Source organism: Syngnathus typhle, linkage group LG8 (assembly GCF_033458585.1).
Source record: "Syngnathus typhle isolate RoL2023-S1 ecotype Sweden linkage group LG8, RoL_Styp_1.0, whole genome shotgun sequence".
In the NCBI taxonomy this organism is placed as follows: Eukaryota; Metazoa; Chordata; class Actinopteri; order Syngnathiformes; family Syngnathidae; genus Syngnathus; species Syngnathus typhle.
In genome coordinates, this window is record NC_083745.1 from 3,698,112 (window position 1) to 3,717,510 (window position 19,399).

General features: G+C 43.5%; 3 protein-coding genes across 9 annotated transcripts in view; 2 read left to right on the forward strand and 1 right to left on the reverse strand.

Annotated features, from left to right (window-relative positions):
* Positions 1-15: 15 nt before the first annotated feature.
* LOC133158631 (peroxiredoxin-like 2A) lies at positions 16-3,256 on the forward strand. Of its 7 annotated transcripts, XM_061285937.1 has the most exons (8): positions 122-137; positions 845-925; positions 1,288-1,448; positions 1,691-1,870; positions 1,961-2,052; positions 2,112-2,252; positions 2,360-2,515; positions 2,652-3,256. In XM_061285937.1, the coding sequence occupies exons 3-8, from the start codon at positions 1,307-1,309 to the stop codon at positions 2,745-2,747; spliced, it is 807 nt and encodes a 268-aa protein (XP_061141921.1). In that variant the 5' UTR covers positions 122-137; positions 845-925; positions 1,288-1,306; the 3' UTR covers positions 2,748-3,256. The 7 variants fall into 7 exon arrangements, with proteins under 7 accessions (XP_061141925.1, XP_061141919.1, XP_061141924.1 ...); XM_061285935.1 differs by lacking the exon at positions 845-925 and having other exon boundaries at positions 85-137; XM_061285940.1 differs by lacking the exon at positions 1,288-1,448 and having other exon boundaries at positions 101-137.
* An 849-nt stretch (positions 3,257-4,105) lies between these two features.
* marveld1 (MARVEL domain containing 1) lies at positions 4,106-5,724 on the reverse strand. Its single transcript, XM_061285947.1, has one exon. It carries the CDS (start codon positions 5,447-5,449, stop codon positions 4,952-4,954), a length of 498 nt encoding a protein of 165 aa, XP_061141931.1. The 5' UTR covers positions 5,450-5,724; the 3' UTR covers positions 4,106-4,951.
* A 654-nt stretch (positions 5,725-6,378) lies between these two features.
* Positions 6,379-19,399, forward strand: part of LOC133158456 (protocadherin-15-like) — a 109,412-nt gene continuing 96,391 nt past the window's right edge. The window contains exons 1-2 of the mRNA XM_061285690.1: positions 6,379-6,451; positions 8,962-9,508. The gene's annotated coding sequence lies outside the window, so the exon portion shown is untranslated. The remainder of the gene's footprint in view (positions 6,452-8,961; positions 9,509-19,399) is intronic.

A 19,399-nucleotide genomic window follows, 5' to 3' on the forward strand; every position in this document is an offset into this window, starting at 1 on the left:
CTAATACAAACGGAACCGTTTTTTTCCGGATGGCATCCACTCAGCGAGCGATCAATCTGTGCTCGATTAGTTGACCTCACGCTGGGAGTATCAGTGCGCATGCGCGAGAACCGCTTTGACAGGACGCTTCACGTCAGGTAGGTCAATCGTGAATGTTTGCACCGCTGCTAATGTTTACATTTGTCGACCCGCAGCACGCATGTGAAGCGTTTAAAGTGGAGAAGACATGGAAGGAAAATTTGTCATAAACGGGTTGATTTAGCGATTTACGCCGACGTGAGTTTAGCTAGCTGTTAGTAGCGGCAAGTTTAAAGCTTTCATTGTCAATCCTTTAACTCTTTCGTTACTGGCGTTAACGTCGTACTAAATGATTTTCAACAACAGGAAAAAAATAATATTAATGTCCTCAATTGTACTGCCATTCATCCATTTTTATTTTTGTGAAATTTGCCATTCCATAATGTGCTTTAGCGAATTGTCCCCCTTTTGAATTGTTTATCGACCCTGGCAAGGGGCAGAATCTCTTGCACATGCATAAAAAAAAAAAGTTTATTAATTTGTTTTCTTACAACTTGAGCAAAACTATAGCTATTACATACTAGTCAGTGCTTATGGGGCACCCAGTCCTAATATACACAAAAAAGCAAATGACTTTATTTTTATTTTTTTAATACAATCCCCAAAAACATTATATAACCTTGATGACAGCCTATTGGCATGCACGTAGCATTACCATTGATACAATTATACAACTCTTCCTTGTTGCATTCATGGGTGTGTTTTTTGTCCTCCACTGAGCACGCATATCTTATCATTTGTTCAAGTACTCACTGTCCTTTCAAAGTTGTCGACATTTTGACGCCTCGCAAATGCCTTTGGGGATTTGTCTTGGAATGAGCTGATCCACAACAGACAATGGAAACAAGTCAGTATATTTAAATGTCTCTCTTGGTTTTCTTAGGGCCTAAGAAACGCCTAAGACTTAGGCTCTCTCTGACTGTCATTTTGGTGTCATTATAAATTCAGCAAAAGAGAGAGGGCAGGGTGCTTTAATTTCATCTATTGCAACAATGTATATTCAAATTAAATGTCATTTCGCAACAAGGAAGTTTCTCGTAGTTGCATTTCATACAACCAAATCCTAATTTTGTGTTAAACGAAACAGGTAGTCCGTAAATTGCGATTTATAATTACATCCAAGACATAATCAGTGTCCTGACAGAGAGATTTTGTCACGTCGAGTCCCTGAACGCATCATGTTTTGCATAAAGCTTGTACATTTTTCAGTGACATTCTCAAAGCGGCGATGCTGGCACCATTAAGGCAAATTCTTTCCCCTCCTTTCTACCGCCGCGCGGCGTTCCCGTCGCTCGCGTTGAAAGAAGCTCGGAGGCAAACTTCCGCAAGTAGTGCCAAAGCCAGTCCTGAGCCAGACAAACACGCTCCAGGCAAGGATACTTGTTTGTCTGTCTCCTCGCAAAACTCGCCTTTTGTTGTGAAAATGGCGTGACTTAACCTGTTTCTTATGCTAATAAAAAAAAATTGGATTTTTAAAATTTCTTTTCAAATTCATTGTTTTCAACACAAGTCAGATTAGTTGGTTAGTAAATTTAGTGTTAGCGTCTGCGCCAACCAGAGTCCATAGAGCATATTGTGCTAATCAAACATCGTTGTGTTGTTTGTGCTGCAGATTTGGAGTCCGTCGCTGACGTCGACTTTTTCGGAATGGGCATGTGGTCTCTGGGTTTGGGAGCTGTGGGCGCCGCCCTCGCTGGCGTCTTCCTGGTCAACTCCAATTTGACTCTCCCCAATGTGGGAAAGGCTTCGCTGGAACATCTCGCTGATGCCGACCTCCTCTCCACCACTGATGGTACGTAAAGCACCTCTGACTTCTTCTAGATTTTGTGTGACTTTTTGTTTTGTTTTTGTAATCATGTTTTTGTCTCCATCGTGTGTGCAGACGGCAAGGTCATCAAAGCAAAGAGTCTGTGGGAAAAGAACGGCGCCGTCATCATGGCCGTGCGGCGGCCCGGATGATTTTTGTGCAGAGAGGTCAGAGCTCATGTTGTATCCCAAGGTTACGAGAAGACAACTCAAACGTTTCCTTGCAGGAGGCTTCCGAGCTGTCCTCTCTGAAGCCCCAGCTGGAGGAGCTTGGGGTCCCTCTGGTGGCCGTGGTCAAGGAGCGCGTCGGGACTGAGATCCAGGACTTCAGGCTGCACTTCACTGGGGACATTTACATCGATGAAAAGGTCAGTTGTCACACAATGACTAGCTTTGAATGCAAAAGTTGCCATGACAGTCAGACATCTTCATTATGTCTCTTGTCATGCGTTTATTAACAACCACTGCTTTACAGAAACATTTCTACGGGGGAAGAATGGGTGCTATGGGGCTGTTGCGCTTCGGCGTGTTGCAGAACTTCTGGCGGGCCTGGAGGGCCGGCCACCACGGCAACGTGTTGGGCGAGGGTTTCATCCTGGGGGGTGTCTTTGTCATCGGCGCGGGAGAACAGGTAGCGCACCGATCACCCTTTGGGTAGTAGCGAATATTTTTTCCATATTCCTTATTTCCCTCTATCTTACGAGATTTCTGCTTATTAGTAAGACAACCTTGCTAGCGCGCTCAGGTCCAACGTTGTGGTCTTACAGGGGGTCCTACTGGAGCATCGCGAGAAGGAGTTTGGCAACAAAGTGGAGGTGGCGGATGTTCTCCAAGCCGTCAAGAAAATCGTCGCTCGCAAATAAGCGAATTAGAGCACTGAATAGAAAATTGTGAAAGCCATTATTACGTATGCACTCGCCCCCCTACGGGCAGCTAATTCATCAAGTCACCTCAATTGCAAAACAAAAAGCTGTGAAACTGACTCAATTGGTTCAACATTACCGCTAAAGACACTTTAAAGCTAGACTTTATGAAAACGGTATGATGTGAACACTCGATTATAACGCAAGTGATAATTGTACTCGAAGTTGTGCTGCTAGTTTGTCCCCCCCCCCACGCCGACACCACCCGCTGGCTTCCATCATGGCCGACATGCGGTTGTGCGTGTAACAATGACGACTTGTCTTTCTAAACTCTGCAAAGAGAGGAGGAAAGTCTGATAATCAAACGCGTGCATTTTCCTCAGACACCGCCCGCCACTGTTGTCGTCATTTTGAGGCCTTCTGGAGTGTTGGCGGGGGGGGGACAATTGTATGCACTTTTACATGTTAAAAAAAAAAGCAATAAATTCTTTCTGTCTGTGTAAACCGTGGACTGGCACAGAGTGAGGCTTTGTAGTGTGTAGTTCCTAAATATGGCGTGAGCATTTTTGTGTACAGCAGCTTTTTTTCCCTCCCGGTTAACTGCTACTGAACGGGGCGCACTGTTCATGTATTGCGCAAGGGTCAAAGGTGGAGTAATGCGAACGCTTTTTTTTTTTTTTAATGACTCAAAATGAAAAGTTTGGATCTTGAAGCACGAATAAGAAATCAAAGCAGATGTGTGTAAACGTGGCAAACATACGACGTGACAAATCCTCGTCGACATATTACACGCTCATACTTTTGGCCTCCCGGGCAACGCTGAATGTGGCTGCATGTACCGAAGTGTGCGTCCACTCCCAGAGGCGTGGACATGTGGACACTTCATTGCAAAAAGTCCCACAAGGCGGAAAGAGAGCCAGAGGAGGGGGGGGGGGGGGGTTAGCTCTTAGAAGTGCAAGATGTACATCCTGCTCTTGCAGATGGTCAGACGTTAACCCTTGCGCTCCTACTTTTTCATTTCACTTGTCCGACAATCCGATTTCCAAAGTATTTTGTGTTAGTCCAACTTGGAAATGAAAACCGCTTTACGAACAAAAGGCTTAACAGTTTCCCCAAATTTAGCAGTTCGAAAAGCCGCAGCCGACTGGAAACGCCTAAGACGTTGAATCATCCTCCGTTTTCATTGGCCGTACATCAGCCCACCTCCGCAACCCCCGACAGACTCTTCCGGTATGAACAACCCCCCCCCCCCCCCCCAGATAATTACACGTAGACACAGCACACACACGCTTGCTATTAGTTAGACAACCATGTGACTTTGCAAAAACAAAACAACCGAAAAAAAATAAACTGGCCTGTATTGTTACCGCTCTTTATTCTTACTTTTGAATCTTTGGCTTGACAATAAGAACACTTTTGTTAAATACACATCCATATGTTCCGGGTTTGAGTATACAGCATCATGACAGGAGGCACTGAGGAAAAAAAAAAATTGTACACTGTAACGTGTGTTGGCAAGGCGGCATTATGGAAAAAAAAATGTGTAAACATAAAAGATAATGAATATAATAAACTCTGTAGCTGTACCTACTGTGACGTAACAGACAAAAAAGTACAAGGGGGTACCCAGTTTACAGCATTGAGGTCACAAATGGAGCATGGTGTCATCACACCACTTTTGGGACTGGTCAGTAACAACCCACGACTCACAAACCAGTCAACCCGACTCCAGCTGCTGATGTCACTCACTCGGCCGTGCCCTTTCCGAGGCGCAACTGCAGTACATGGAGGAATTACTAAGCATGACTGATTAGTTAGCTGATATATCAGGTTGTTTAAATTTGGTAAAAATCTGCCAAGTTAATGACATTCATACATTCTTTAACAATTTTTCTTTCTGATGGAATTAAATACTAGTGTCAAACTGTCAAGTATTCTACCTGTATTTTATCTTTATAACTGTGAGCAGGAATTTAATTTGTAATTCAAACTCTATGTCCTCAATAAAAGATTCAGAAACATTCTTAGGGGGGCCCAGTCTGGCCCACCGACCGTAGGTTTCCCCACCCCTTGCTTTAAATACTGTTTGCATGTAATGGATTAAAAAAAAAAAAAAAAAAAAAAAATACAGTGAAGTTAACTCTTCCTCATCTTGCTGTGGTTAAAAAAAAAAAAAAAATACAAAAAGGTAAAAGTTGCTAGCCTCAGATGACCGTCTGCTCCCCTCGGCTCTTCCTGCAGGCCCCGTAGACCACCGAGAGCAGGAAGGCCAGGCAGCACAGGCAGGCGAATACGGCGGCCGTCAGGTAGACCTTGTATAGACACAAATGCTTGTACTGCGCCAGGTTGCAGTAAGAATTGCGATCCGTCTTGTACACCATGACCCCCACTGCGGGCAGGTAGAGCGCCACGGCGGCCACGTCGAGCGCCAAGTTGCTGCACAGCCAGCGCGGGCCGCCCACCACGGGCACGGCGTCCTGCTTGTCCAGCAGCGTGACGAAGAAGAGGCCCAAGCACAGGAGCCAGAAGAGCACCGCCACAAAGAGCACGAAGTGGATGGAGCCCTCGTACTTGTTGGCGGCGATGGTGACCCAAAGGCCTGCGCCGAAGACGATCTGAAGGAGGCGGGTGACCCCCGGGAAGCTCCGAAGGAACTTGACCATGTGCTGCCTCACCTGCGGCTGCGGTTGCTGGGGTGCCATCGCTTCTCTTGTGCCTCGTTCTCTTGCTTGCGATCCCCTCTTCCTCCTCCTCCTCCGAGCGCAGGGCGGGTGCGTTGTGCCAGCTGCAAACAGCTGGCAACTTTGGACAAAAAGTGTCTGCAAAAATCGGAGGCCAACGAACGGAGGAGTTCCTGTACCAGAAAAAGAGCGGAGAAAAAAAAAAGGAACTCAAAATGAAAAGCCGTCTTCTTGTGTGTTTCGTCTTTTCCGTTTCCCCCGCTCAATACAGCGTCTGTGTTGTTGGGGTGGGCTGGCCGAGATTTTCAGCGAGCTCCTCCCTTCTTTCACCACTCACATTTGGGCTGCACATTCTTTGGGCCACGGATGAGCGCTGAGATCTTTGTCAGGGGAGCCGGGAGGATTAGCCTGGGTTGTTAGTGGAAGTTAAGAAAGTTATGTGCATGCATATCTGGTGTCCTTTTTATTCCAAGTTAATCTGCAAATGTGACATATTTCCAAGCTTGTTTTCCTTGGTAACTTGAGGAAACACTGTAAAACTGTTTAAATTCTGTGGCAATGACTAACAGAAGTGAATTCCCACAAGTGAGTTGCATACTTTAAATTAGGAGGAAAGTTTATATTTTTTTGTACTTCTGTGGGAATGTTGGAAAGACAAATTTTTAATTAAATACTGTGGTCGCTGAATAAAATAAAACACTGTCATTAGCACAAACTGTTAAGGTTTATATTGTACATCTAGCACTCCATAATATCATCACTATCTTAATTTTTTTCTTCTTAATACTTTAATGGGGAAATACATAAAAAAAAGCAGCGCCAATGAATAGTTTACTGAATTATCACAGGTGGGCAGGTACATTTTAGTGTCTGTGAATTGGAACAGGAATATCCTCGGCCACCTTTGGGTCCTTTGGGGGTCCTTATTTGAGATAATTAAAAACACCTGCCCTTACCTACCTTCCGGTTTGGCCCTAATTCTGACAGGATTTAAAATACATTGGAGGAAAAGAGCGAGCATAAGTAAGTCCGTTTTCCTCTCTATCCATTGTTCAGCTAACTATGATTTGCAAAACCGTTGTGATTGGTTAAATATATGTACATCTTTTTATTTGCATATTTGTGTATTGGTTACTGGTCGAACTTTTCCGCTTTTACCTGAACTGAACTTAAATATCTTTTTTCGAAGCATATAAAAAGCCAATTTCTAAAAAACAAATAATGCATATAAAAAGCCAATTTCTAGAAAAATAATAATGCAAGATAACTTGCCGGAATGTTATTTTCTTCCCTTCTACCTTCTTCACATTAATTCCAGGGAAAACATGGCAGTACATCGAATCAGCCACTAGATGGGGGTATAAACACTTGCAGAACATAAAACTTAATGTGACCATTATGTTGACATCCCATTTTTAAGAGCAACATTAATCATAGAGGAAACTTTGCCATACTGTGTGTTACGTGCATGTAATCCCTCTATCTCCTAAAACTGTGGAAGAAGGTGGGAGCTGCAGTTTATTTCTTTATGGATGAGTCTGGTGTTGTGGGGAGACGGGTTGGTAGGCATCAGTCAACATGAGTCATCTCTGGTGTTGAGTGAAAAGGCGCTCGATGTATTAAATGCTGATCTCATCCATCATGAAGGAATTCAATCTGACGCAATATCACCAAGTGGTGCGTTTTACACCATTGTGCTTTCCATGATGCTACTACGGTGAACATCACCTCCATCTTTCTTCTTCTCTGTCCTCATAAATACGCTTGTGTTCCCTCCGTTGGCTGGAGCTCGTTTCTCCATCGCTGTTTGAGACTTCATTGCAGTGAGCCAATTCCGTGTAACCTCACAAGGACAACTAATAATACTTGAGAGTTCACTCTTGCCACTTGCCAGTGTGGACTCCTTTTTTTTTTTTTTTTTTTTTTTCTTAATGGCTCATGGTGCTGTTTTTCCTTCTGCATTTTCGAACGTGACCTCTCCATTTTGGGGCATGCACAAAAAGTCTTTAGTCCCCTAAAGTAACAAAGGCGCTGGTGAGCTATGAGCCTAGGCTTTTTATTGGCTTTCTGCACATCCACAAGAGACTCTAAAGCACAGCGATGGCCGGCCACCAGTCCAGGCAGGTTGTTGTTCATTTTTTGGGGGGGGATAACCTGGGCTGTTTATTATAGGAAAATGGCAACATTTAGAATGGTGATAAGATTTTTTCTGGTGTGGCATCCAGTCAAGTTGTTTGAACCACCACAGATCTTTTCCTTCATAAAAATGCAGCTGCTTATGTTATTTTATTTTTTTACTGAGGTCTTGCAATAGCGCCATTAACAACAGGCTGCACTCAAGCACTTTTGTTAAGAGCCCCCGGGAACAAGTAATACGCATTTCTTTTCACAGTATGCTAATGTGATCTTTTCAGCGAATTTATTTATTTTTTTTGCTCTTTTGCCGATAAAACTTCTTATCAGTCGCCTCACACCTGCGCTGCCTCTAGCTGCCTTTTGCCCGTTATTGTGCTTTGGCTTTTTAGGACAATCGGGCCCACGTTTCAAGCTAAATGCGTGCTGCTTTTGAAAAATGGATCACTTAATGGATTTTCATTCAATTGCCTCTCTAACTTGTGAGCACTTTTCACGGCTGCTTGAAGTTTTTGAATGATAGTGGCCGCCAGGGTTTATTTACTCCATATCCAGTAAATGTATCTCTCTATATAGTTCCATGGTAAATATTTCTGGTTTAATGCCAACTTCTGACGTGAGGCATTTATTTATTTATTTTATTTATTTATTTAGTGTCTACTCATGTTACCGTAAATTACGCTTGAGGAAAAATGATCCCTTGTGTGTGATTAAAATATATTTTTCTTCTTCTCCTTGAAAATACAAGATTTGGCTAACACACTAGTGTCCCCTCCCTGACCCCTTCAAGCTCCCCCCACAAAGGGGTGATGACTGTAATTTTGTGGCTGCAGGCAAGGCCAGCCATAACTGCTGGGCATCGTCTCCTCAGATGTTGGTAGAAATAAACAAACCCTGAGTGTTGCGTTGTCTCAAAACCGGGCTCCCGCTTTGCGCCTCCAACGTGGCTCAATGCGGCACTAACACCTCCGTTGCTATTGATTTACTTCGATTAATTAACGCCGGGTGTGCATTATGTGGGCATCAGTTTGGAAATAACGTGCATTGACAAGCTAGCTCTAGCTGAGGGCGACAGAAGCTCACAGGGTTCCAGAAAATGCCAGACAACAGACTGAGGAGGGAGACAAACAAATCTTTTGGAGAAAGGTCGGACTCATGGCACAGAAGCATCACGTCTGTGGGAGCTTTGGTGATGTTCAAAACATAGATGGAAGCTTATCAAACTTTTTTTTTAAGCAGAAAATAACTTTTTCCTTATAGAAGAAAATTCCTTTTACTCTAAAAAAAAAGAAAAGCTTCAAAATGTTTATGCCTCTTCTAGTGAAAGTTTAAATGTTTTGTTTATAACTTGAATTTGACTACGTGATTATCTAACATTAATTCTTGTCATACCACTACAGTCCAAATGCGCCCGGGAGATGAATATGCTGAATCAACGCTGGGTGGCGCCAGAGAGCAACAAAAGAACCCTGTGAGAGAGGGGGAGCGGAGCCGAGGGACTCTCTCAGGTTGTCTCCCTTTTCCATTCCACTCTTTGCAGCCGCGTGAATGGATGGATGTACGTTCGTGTGACCATGTGAGCCACCTGTCATGGCAGGGACGGAACCAGGAAAACTCCCTCGCTGGGAGGAGATCCACGCTCGGCTCCACAGTCGCCTGGATCCTTGAACGCATCACTTCAACTTTAGCCGGTGCGCGCGGAAGAAAGTGAACCGGTTGCACGCCGTCACCAGGGCAGGCTGCCTGGAGGGGAGAGAGAAGATTATAGACGGCCGGGATTGGGGGGGAAGCTGCCCCCTTTGGGAGATTATAGGCTTGAGCACATGTGAAGGACATATACCGAAGAGGATTAGGTCATGTGCACTCCTGCCTACTTGTCATCTCTCCCTCTCCGAACATTTGCGCAATGACCTTTGGCGCACTTGGAATACAACGGACGCGTTTGAGGTAAGCGAGACAAAAGCACATTTTAAAATGACAACTGGTAAAGCTCTCATGCCATTGCGTTATTTTAGCATGACAGACACATTTTGTTTCCGTACATTTCCCAGTCGACAATCTTCTTAAATGGGCATCTTCAGATAAGTTCTACGGTTAATTACCCACGTAGCGTGTTCCATCAAGTGTCCCGGGGAGTCGACACTTCTCGGAGGCTGAAGGCAATTTCCAGGGCAGCCTCCGAATTTAACGGCGATCGATACTTGCGAAAGTGCGTTCAAATGTGTGTCATAAAAAAATGAAAGGGGGAAAAAATAGCCTCCTTTCATTTGGGCCAGAAAATGTGATGCACCATCTGATATTTGAATGTTTTGTTAATGTGTAAATTTTGTTTGGAACAGGAAAAGTCGTATAAGACAAGTGGCGCCTGAAAGAAATACTAGGCTTAAGGGTTCAGCAAAAAACAAGGCAGAGCTTCCGATATGTGAGGTATAAAATGATCCAAGTGCAGTGCGATTTGAAAGTGGAACGATTGAATTCGATATGCTACGGCCCACTTGGAGAGGCTGTGCTGGAGTGACTTTTGACTGTCCGCCGATTTGTGACCACTAGAGGGAGCCCCAGTGGTAAACACACCACACAAACCCATACATAGACAGCGCAATTAAATATTCATGAGCTCATCTTCCAAAGAAAGCGAAGCTTTCTCGGAAAATAGTTTCGGTGTAAAAGTTAAAGTGCTCACGCATTTAGCTCTCACTGAACATCTCCGAGTGCACTCAAAGTTCACCAGCGAGTCGACTGGCATGAACCTGGTCTAGAGCTCACACGTCCAATAATGCTTGTCTCTAGCCGACAACATAATTGACGTTTTCGCTCGAAAGCCTTTGTAATTGGGTAGCGTTGCCACCGGATGGCGACATTGCTTTTTAAAATGGAGATCTTAGGTCGAAATGACAAAAAATTGTCAACGTAAACTCGACTATTGTCTCAAAGAAACATCTTCAATCTTGTGGCGACCGAATATCGCACGGGAACAAGGAAAACGACAGTTTGAGCACTTGCGAAAGTTTCGTTTCAGCCCAACTGCAACGATAAATGACTTTACTTTTCGAAATTGCCCCGCAACGTCAAGTGAATTAAACACCCAATTTATACTCCTCTGCTTTTTTTCTCTTCTTTTGCCCAATTCTCTTCGCCTTTTCGCCAATACCACCGAATTTGCCATATACTGACAGGAGCTTATCTAATAGGATGAAATTCCAAATAGTGTTAGCGTATCTGCGCATAACATCGCCTCTCCTTCCAATAAGTAAAGCCTCCGTGATCCTGTTATCCTGTTCTTGAAGGATGTGTTTCACATAGCCCCTCTTCTCTGATGTGGATTTAGCTGATGAGAACCCCGGTGAGCCGTATCCACAGGTTTTTACTGAGGGGTGCTGTGGCAGGGGGGTGGTGAGCGTGCTACATGCGGGGAATCCTTAAAAAGAGATATATTATTTTTTTTGCTGCAGGATGTCTCCATCAGTCAGGAGCCAGCCTCGGCCTCTTTTGCTCACGTTTGGGGAAATAAGAGGTGAAGAGAACAGCTCGTTTCAGGCCGGTTGTGAAGGCCCCATTGATATTCCGCTGGCGTCTTGCTCCATAGGCGGCTCGTTGTTCGCGCGGTGAAATCCAGCTTGATCACCGCTCGCTTGGGAGAAACCAACCGGCTAATTTCATTGAATGTTAAAAGGAGGGACGTACTCTGGGATATTGACTTGTGTAGAAATTGTCGGGTCTCTGGGGAAGTGAAACTGATAAGGAACCCCCGAGTGAGGCTTTTGTAATCTGTTGGGAATTCTGCCGGATTGTGATGCCATGACGTCATACTGCTTTTACGCCAAAGCACTTTCAAACCGTCTTGTGCGCAGGCGCTATACAGATTAGCATTATTTGGTTTTGGCATGTGCGAGTCGGCGATCGGGTGATGAAGCGCTGCCTTCACGAGTGAAAATTGCGCTGTGAAAACAAAGTCCAAATGCTTCGGCCAAGTGGTTGCTTGCCTAGTTGCAACGCGATTGTCGTCATGGTAACGGAATCCATATTCTACATTTACTCCAGCAGTACTGGCAAGGGTTGAGTAGTTGCTCATTTTCATGATCAAAACTGCCCTCCCACTCGACTGTTAAAAGTGGGTACTTGAGTTTTTCATCCTTTGGGTATTTGGATTGAAGAACGTCGGGAAAAACACCTGAGGACTGTTTTAAATTGGACAAAAAAAAAAAAGAAGTCAGATTTCTTTCTACAGACATTTGCTTGGTGGATGACACAACAACTTTTCAGATGACCTAGACCTTTCTAAGCGGTTAGCATCATTTACGCTAGCATGCTAGCTAATAGTCGGGATGAGCTTCATCTTCTTCCTGCTTTGCTGCCATTTTTTTCTGCTCCCAGTATGTTCCCTGCTTGTTTACATTGAAGCAGATTGTTTGTATTTCCCCACAACCAAATTTAGCAGGCTGATGACATTGCACCGCTTCGACCTTCCAGCATCCTGGCGCAAGCTGTTTTGCCGGTTTGTTTCATGCACTCGGCACCACCTCGACTCGTTATGGGCGGGGGGTGGGGGGGCCCCGGAGGGCTCCTTCATTTTCACCGATTTGAAGCTGGGCGGAGAATTAAGAGCTCCGCTGCATCCCTGATTTCAAAGGCTTCCTTTTTTTTTTTTTTGTCCTCTCGATGGCGTCAGGTGCAGCCGTGGCACACTGTGTGGCCGTTCAGCGTCCTCCTGAAGATTTATGGTCGGCCGAGTAGAAAGATTTATCTCTTCCGAGTGCATGAAATTGCAATGCTCTGCAGTATTACGTCCATGGCCGGCGTGGGTGACTGATTCGCCAAAAGGGTGGCCAGGGAGGGAGGGGGGTGGGGGGTCAAAAAACCCTGTCAAGTTCCAGTTCAGGTAGACGTGATTAAGGTTTTTTTTTGGCATAAGCTTCTCTTTTGGTGTAAGCCAACAGAAATAAGCACAAAAGAGTAACCACTGGGGAGCCACAAAAAAAAAACCTAATCGGAGTCGTACAAATAAGTTTTGATGAGTCGCTCGTACTCGAGTGCAAAAGTTTACAAGTGGTTGCAGGAGGACGATTTTGACGAGGCTGCTTTGCCTTCCAAAAGTTAGCTTAGAAGTTGCTGCTCATTTGCATTTCATTATTTTCTATTTCCCGCAGAGACGCGGGCAGAATCCATATCTGGCATGCCGTGCGAGGCGAGTTTTCGGGCTTATCTATCCTCGAGCGCACTCTGGTCCAACATCTTGCGACGCCAGCAAGCGCCGGTTTGTCTCCCTGCCGCCGGTGACCGTCCCGGTGTCTGTCTTCCAAATGGACAAACATTGACAGAGGCGGGTCGAATCGGCTTTCAAGTGCTTGTTGTCAGCCCTGTGTTCCTTCTTGACGACGGCGGTTGTTTGCACTCAGACGGAAATCATTTGGAAGATAAGGTACTCCACTGCGTGAGACTGCACTTCAAGTGGATTTAGTACTGTGCTCGTAAGTGATCCTCGCTGTATCGTGAAAGTCAGGGGAGGTGATCGGTGTGTTGTTGTCTGCGGCGCTCAATTCGTTTATCAAGAACCTGAAATGAGTTTGATCTTTACGTGTGCACAAGCAGCCACCCCATAGCTCCGCCCCTGGTTGCTGATTTTGTGTTTCCACACCTTAACCAGTTTCATGACTTAATTTATTATTATTTTTTTTTTTGCATGATCTGAGTTTTGCATAATGGAGACGTATTGGAGAGGATTGGGAAGCGTGCTAATTGATCCCCCTTCCTCATTTTCCCCTCATTGGCCATAAATGTCAAAACAGTCAATACGATTGCGAGCCGGACCTTTTCCCCGTTGATCTTCGGCTGCAAACTTCACCCGCGCCTCGGCGTAAGAAATCAGTGTCTTGCTCTCCGCCGAAGCATGAAGGGAGATGATTGCATATCGTGTAAGTTATCTCCGTCCACCAATGCCAACAGTCTGCAAATGAATCAGGAGCCGGCCGACTATGAATATTAAAGCGCCACGCTTTGTGGATACAATACTGATTTGTTCCTTTCCTTCTCCTTGTCCTCACTTCCTTTCGCATTTGTTGTTGTCACGCTACAATATGGCTCAACTATCCCGTACAGGCCCCAGTGAAACTCTTTGTGGCAGGCTGATAGTAAAATGGCCACAAGAGGGCGCCGCCAGTACCCAATCCCTTGCAATACCGATACCGAAACGATAAACGTCGTGTGACCGCTGGGCAAATATTTGTTTTTTTCTGTCCAATTTTGAGAATTGAAATGTTGATGATTATTTTTGTTGACCCCAGATGTGCAAAAGCTCCCCCCCTGGTTGGATTTCACCAGCTGCCAACATGGGCGCCAATTAAAAGTGACCTTGAGCCGATGTTTAGCAAAATGAAATCAATAAATGCATGTGAAGACCACAGCTGCTCGCTTGGCTTCAGGTTAACGTCCGTCGAATTAACATCAGCTCATTGAGAGTTAACGTCTGAGCCCATCCCACAGGTCCAAGTATCATTTTTATTGCCAGACCCACACACAGGGTCAAAGTTATGAAGGGAGTTGGGGGCTTACTTTATTTCACGTGTGCGCAGCTCATGGCAAGAAAAATATTTGCTGATAATTTCCCTTTTTACAAGAAGCAAATAGTGTACAGCGTAATCACGCGAATTAACATACGATGATTATGCGACGGTGAGAGTTAATATTTGCGTGGCAGATGAAGTAATATTGACTTGGGCTTAATCACGTGACTTGACCGAATTGATTAATTTTGCGCGCATTGGGTTTTATACACGTGGAAACATACATTTTTTTACAATATTTAATGCATTGTTGCATTTTTAAATAATTACACCTAGCGACCTGCAGTGATTTGTGCTACTTAATCCTAATGTTTATAGTCTACTTATTTGGAAATATTATTAATCAAAAATATGATTTGAAAATTCAATTAAAGAATTTTTAAATATTTGCAAAGTATTCTTTTTTTTTTTTTGTGCTAATGCGATCTAGTATTAAATTTTACATAACAAAAAATGTTAGTTTTACGCGCAAAAAGATTGTTTTTGGGTAGCAAATTGACTTTCTTCCACTGAGCTTGCTTAATCCGCTTTGGCTTTCCATTTCGAATATTAGGCCACGTTTGAATATTTAACGCTCTGCAATTGCCACATCTGTTCTGGCAAGCTTATGCGATTGTCAGATTTGGTGTCGAACAAGAGGCAACTTCTTTATCATACGAGTAATTTAGCCGCCATGGGAATTTAACAGACGACAAAAAGTGGGACGATTCTTGTGCGAGAATTTTTTTTTTTTTTCTGCAGAAAAAAGGCACTCGACACACTTTGGAATGACGTTATTAGGAATTTGGTTCTGTGAAGTGTTGCTCCAAAGGAGGTCGTCAAAGCAATTTTTACTTCCTTTTTTTGGCTCTTGAATAGACTGTTTGCTGACCTTCGATTAAGATAATAAATTGAAAGCTAACGGCGAGAAGGAGGAATAAAAAGAGCCTTTCATTTCAAAAATGCATTTATTCTCCCCACACAAGTTAGGCAGTAATGCAGTTAGAGAAAAAAAAAAAAAATCAAACGTTACTTACAACCATTTTTGTGGTTATTGTGTGAGGATCCAAAAAGAGGAAAAAAAACAAGTGGGCCTTCTGAAGATCAGCAGTCTTCAGGTTTCTTTTCAGCTCATCTACTCTGGAAATTCCCCCGCAGTCACGATACATTGGCTCGCGTGTGCACGTTCCTTAGATGAGGTTTACCAAACAAGCCCCAACGGGTGTGTGATGCAAGGGCTCCGTTTGACCCGCAATCGGCATGTTGTGGTGGGAGAACTTTGTTGATACTTTTTTTTTTTAGTTCTTGAGCTGTCACTTTGCCAGCTTTGAAAGTGCTTCACTGGTGGAATGCCAAAGAGACGACGGCGTCTGTAGTTTGTCTGTAGTTTATTCATTAAGTCACTTGTGGATTTCGAAAATGTGTCATTTTCAAAATGACCAATACAATATATATATTTTTTTAATTATGAACACAGTCAGGAAAATTATATATATTTTTGGATTCAATAAACTACCGGCAACGTACTCTGAAATTGAAATTAATTTGCCAAAACACGGTCAAAAATACCCCAAAATATTTTTTCCATCCCTCCGAGCTGTGTATACCTATTAAATATAATTTTCACTCTTTCTGATAGTCAAGAGTGCAACTGAGATGCCTTATTTTGATATTTTAGATCAAATATTTCATTAATCCTGCCCGGCAAAGGAGCCTGGGCATGTGTGTTTGAACATGACAGGCTCAAAGGAGGAGAAGAAGGGGTTGGCGCTTTTAATAAAGAAGACAAGTAGTGATGGTGGACCGAGGGGGGTTGTTGAGCGCCGACGAAGACGGGGAATTACTGCTCGCTTTGAAGTTTGTTTGAGAAGCGCAATTAAATGGAAGAAGTCCCCATTAGATTTCCCGATTGCTGGGTTTTTTTTGCGGACCGCTCCGCGTTGTTGTTTTAGCCCAGGAAAGACGAAATAGAAAGTTGGAGGTATGTGAAATGTGTCAAGGGCCGTTACCCTTAACAGCAGGTGACGCTTACATCAGTGGAGCGAAAATGACTTTAAGTGAACTCGTGGTTCTGGAAACGAATGAGTTTTTATTCAAATAATGAAAGCGGCATGTTCCCTTGTAGCTCCATTGTGGCATTGCAAAACGATAAAAAAAAAAAAAAATAGCTGCGGTTGTTGTGGGGAGTTTTCACTATTCATTTAGTCGGCATGGCGACCGCACAAGGCCCCAATGTAATTGAATGACCGTCGCGAGCTTCTCATTCTTAGATGGCCGTGCTAGCACTTAGCCAGGAGTGCTGTAAGGCCAGCCCAAAAATGGCTACTTCACATAAAAGCATGCTGAAGTGCTCATTGACTTTGCAGGATAACTTGGAGGGAAATTGAAGGCTCCTGTTGGAACATAAATCAAGATTGGACTCTTGAAATCAAGTTTTAAAGGAGTAGTCACAGGTTGCCTCAAAAGTCTTCAAGTGGGAAATTACAGTGGAGGTCGTAGCGTCAAGGCTTTCCGTCAAGAGCAGGTTGTGATGTCCAACTGCAGATGGGGACAATTTCACAATGCTGTCGGATTAATGTGTGCGAGCGAGAAAATAGCTTTGGCTAACAAACCACATGCTGCTTCACCATGTCAGATGAGCCCAGGTGATTGCAGTCTGTTTTGATCCATTTCCCCATACGTTCATTTTGAATCGAACCTACTTCCACTTTCCAATCTCCTTGCCTATAACATTGACAACAGGTGGTCGGTCTCAATACATTCCGTCCCATTTCACTGCGTGTTTCTTCAGGCGGGGCAGGCCGTAAGGAATCAAACGCTTACAAGCATGCATGAAGTGGAAGACTGCAAGGCTCAAATCTTGGACTTGTGATTCTTATATAGAGCTACAAAAGCGTTATGTTGTATAAAATGTGTCCATCAGACGCATAGTAAAGAAGCGAAAAAAACAAAAAACGACCTTGGCGTTGATCAAACAAAGTCAGGTTTACGTTCATAAAAGCTGCCAATAAATTAAAAAATGTTCCGCTACAGCCTCCATTAATAGATTGAATGCACGGTCGGTCAAAGTATGCAGCAGCGCAGGAATTTAGCCCAAGTGGCATTTGTAATCCCTTTTCATAAAAAGTTGCAATTTCATTTCTTTTTCTGCCTCACCCACTCCTTTTCAAAATGGTCAATGTAAAGTCGATAGAAAGCACAATGGCTGCCAAATTGAATGTCATCTTAATGCAATTTGTTTTCTCTCTCTCCTTATAGTCTTCCTTTTTTGAGAAAGCTTATTAATTTAGTATGAAGAGGCATTGTATCTTTTTCAAAAGGTGAATCTGGGCCAGCCACTCACTGTTGCTTACCAAATATGTTCTGCGTCAGAATTTCAGATGAAACATCGGAGTACTGTTACAGTCTTAGTATCACGATCGAGGCTTTCAAGATATGTGCCTAAATTTTACAAAACAAATCAAGCGGATTATTGCCACTCCTAGTTGAAGGTTACTATTAAAGAAAATATCAAATAAAGAAAATGAAACTTTCTGTATATACTAAACAAAACATATACTTGGCCCTACTGAGGTCCGCTAGCAAACAACCAAGATAGCGCTAAACGTGCTAAATAAGCTAGCATTGATATTGCGGAAGTTACAAATCTTTGATCAAGTTACATATTTGAACACTGCACTTCCAAAAATTACTCAAAAACCAAATATTACTACAATACTTTCGATCCCTGTAGTACGTCAAAATATATTAAAGTATAAAGCGACTGGGTGGATGGATGCTTTTGATAGCACGAGTTGCGTTTTCTTGGCTGCATTCCCGCGCATCCCTCTGCGCCTGGTCTCTTTGGGCTGATTGTTATTCTCAGCTACGTCTAGCCGACCCAAGTCCCCTCCGCGTCTATCACTCAGCGCCCTACCTCGCCTGGCCTGGCCTTGCCTTGCTGTCCTTGCATCTCCCACCTGTGTCTTATCCATGCAAATACCCCCGACTTCTGCTCAGTCATCCATCGTTAATCCTTTGTTGGGTTTTCCGGCAGTGACTTAACTCAAGTCGGCGTCTGGTGCAGTTCGGGCCAGCCTTGACGGCCCACCAGTTTAATTAGTTGGCGCTTTTGTTTCTTTGTTTAATTGGTGCTAAGTGTCTTATGAGTTCCTGCCTGTTCTGTTATTTTGTTTGAGACCGTTCACTTGCTCTAAATGTCAGATTGCAACATATTTTGGAGTTAGGAAAGAAATGGGGATTTTTTTTTTTCTTTTCTAGAACAATGTTTATGCGATTCAATAGACAGTTGACTCGTAAATGCCCCAATAAAATACAATAATATACAAACAATTAATGAAAGTTCCTTTTTAGGTCCTAAATTCAAATTGTGTCTAGCACCAACCTGTATTTTGTCATTTAGAACCATATTCAGTGGGGTCGTTTTCAAACAAATGAATGGGTTGTCGTTTAGCCAAACTAAAACAGTCACGACAAACATGAACAATTCACGAGTGAGTTATTGATTAGCCTGATGCGTCATTCGCCAGATAAATGCCAAAGCTAAATGAATTAATTCCACACGCAGCCTCAAGTCGGACCTGGGGTGGCATCCATTAAGGCGCCGACATCCCTTATTATTAACACGCGCGGCGGCTGATGGGCTTTAATGGTCAGTAAAAGCCATTGAGACACTTACTAGTGAGAAAACGGACACATTCTGACTCCCAAGAAGTAAGGCTTGCTCGGGCAAATGAAACGGCACGACGAGAAAGGGGCCGTGGCCGTCTTCCCATTAAGTCCGAATAATTACAGACGTGGCTATTAAACCTCAAAGTCGAAGTGAAAAGACTAAAGCAATCCATTGGTTTTTATCTTATCTCTCGTTGAGCAACGATGATCAATGGTAGCAGAGAACATCTCCATGGCGGAGGGTCTCCTAACACTTAGGTACAGGGCATTGCGTTATTATGCTTAGGTGCAGTGAAGTACTTGAAAGCAATACTTGTGTGAAAATACAAGTATCTTGTGGGAAAATAACTTTGGCAAACTTGTGAATGTATTAAGTATCCAAAGTCATATTTAATGGATCAAAATGAATGGGCAGAGTTTTTATTGTCTTTTTTTATTTCTATTGATTTACAGTGATGTAGTTAGGGATCTGCATCTTCGCTAATAAGCTAAATTAGCTAGCGCACTAGCTAAAACAGATTAGCCATATACAAAGTAAATACTGCACCAAAAAGCAATAATAACGCAATGCGGTCCTAATATTTCTGATCCTAAATAAATACTAATAAATGATGTCTGATAGTCAAAT

Excerpts from the sequence above, each read along its gene's own strand:
- marveld1 (XM_061285947.1), bottom strand. The coding sequence starts at position 5,449 with ATGGCACCCCAGCAACCGCAGCCGCAGGTGAGGCAGCACATGGTCAAG.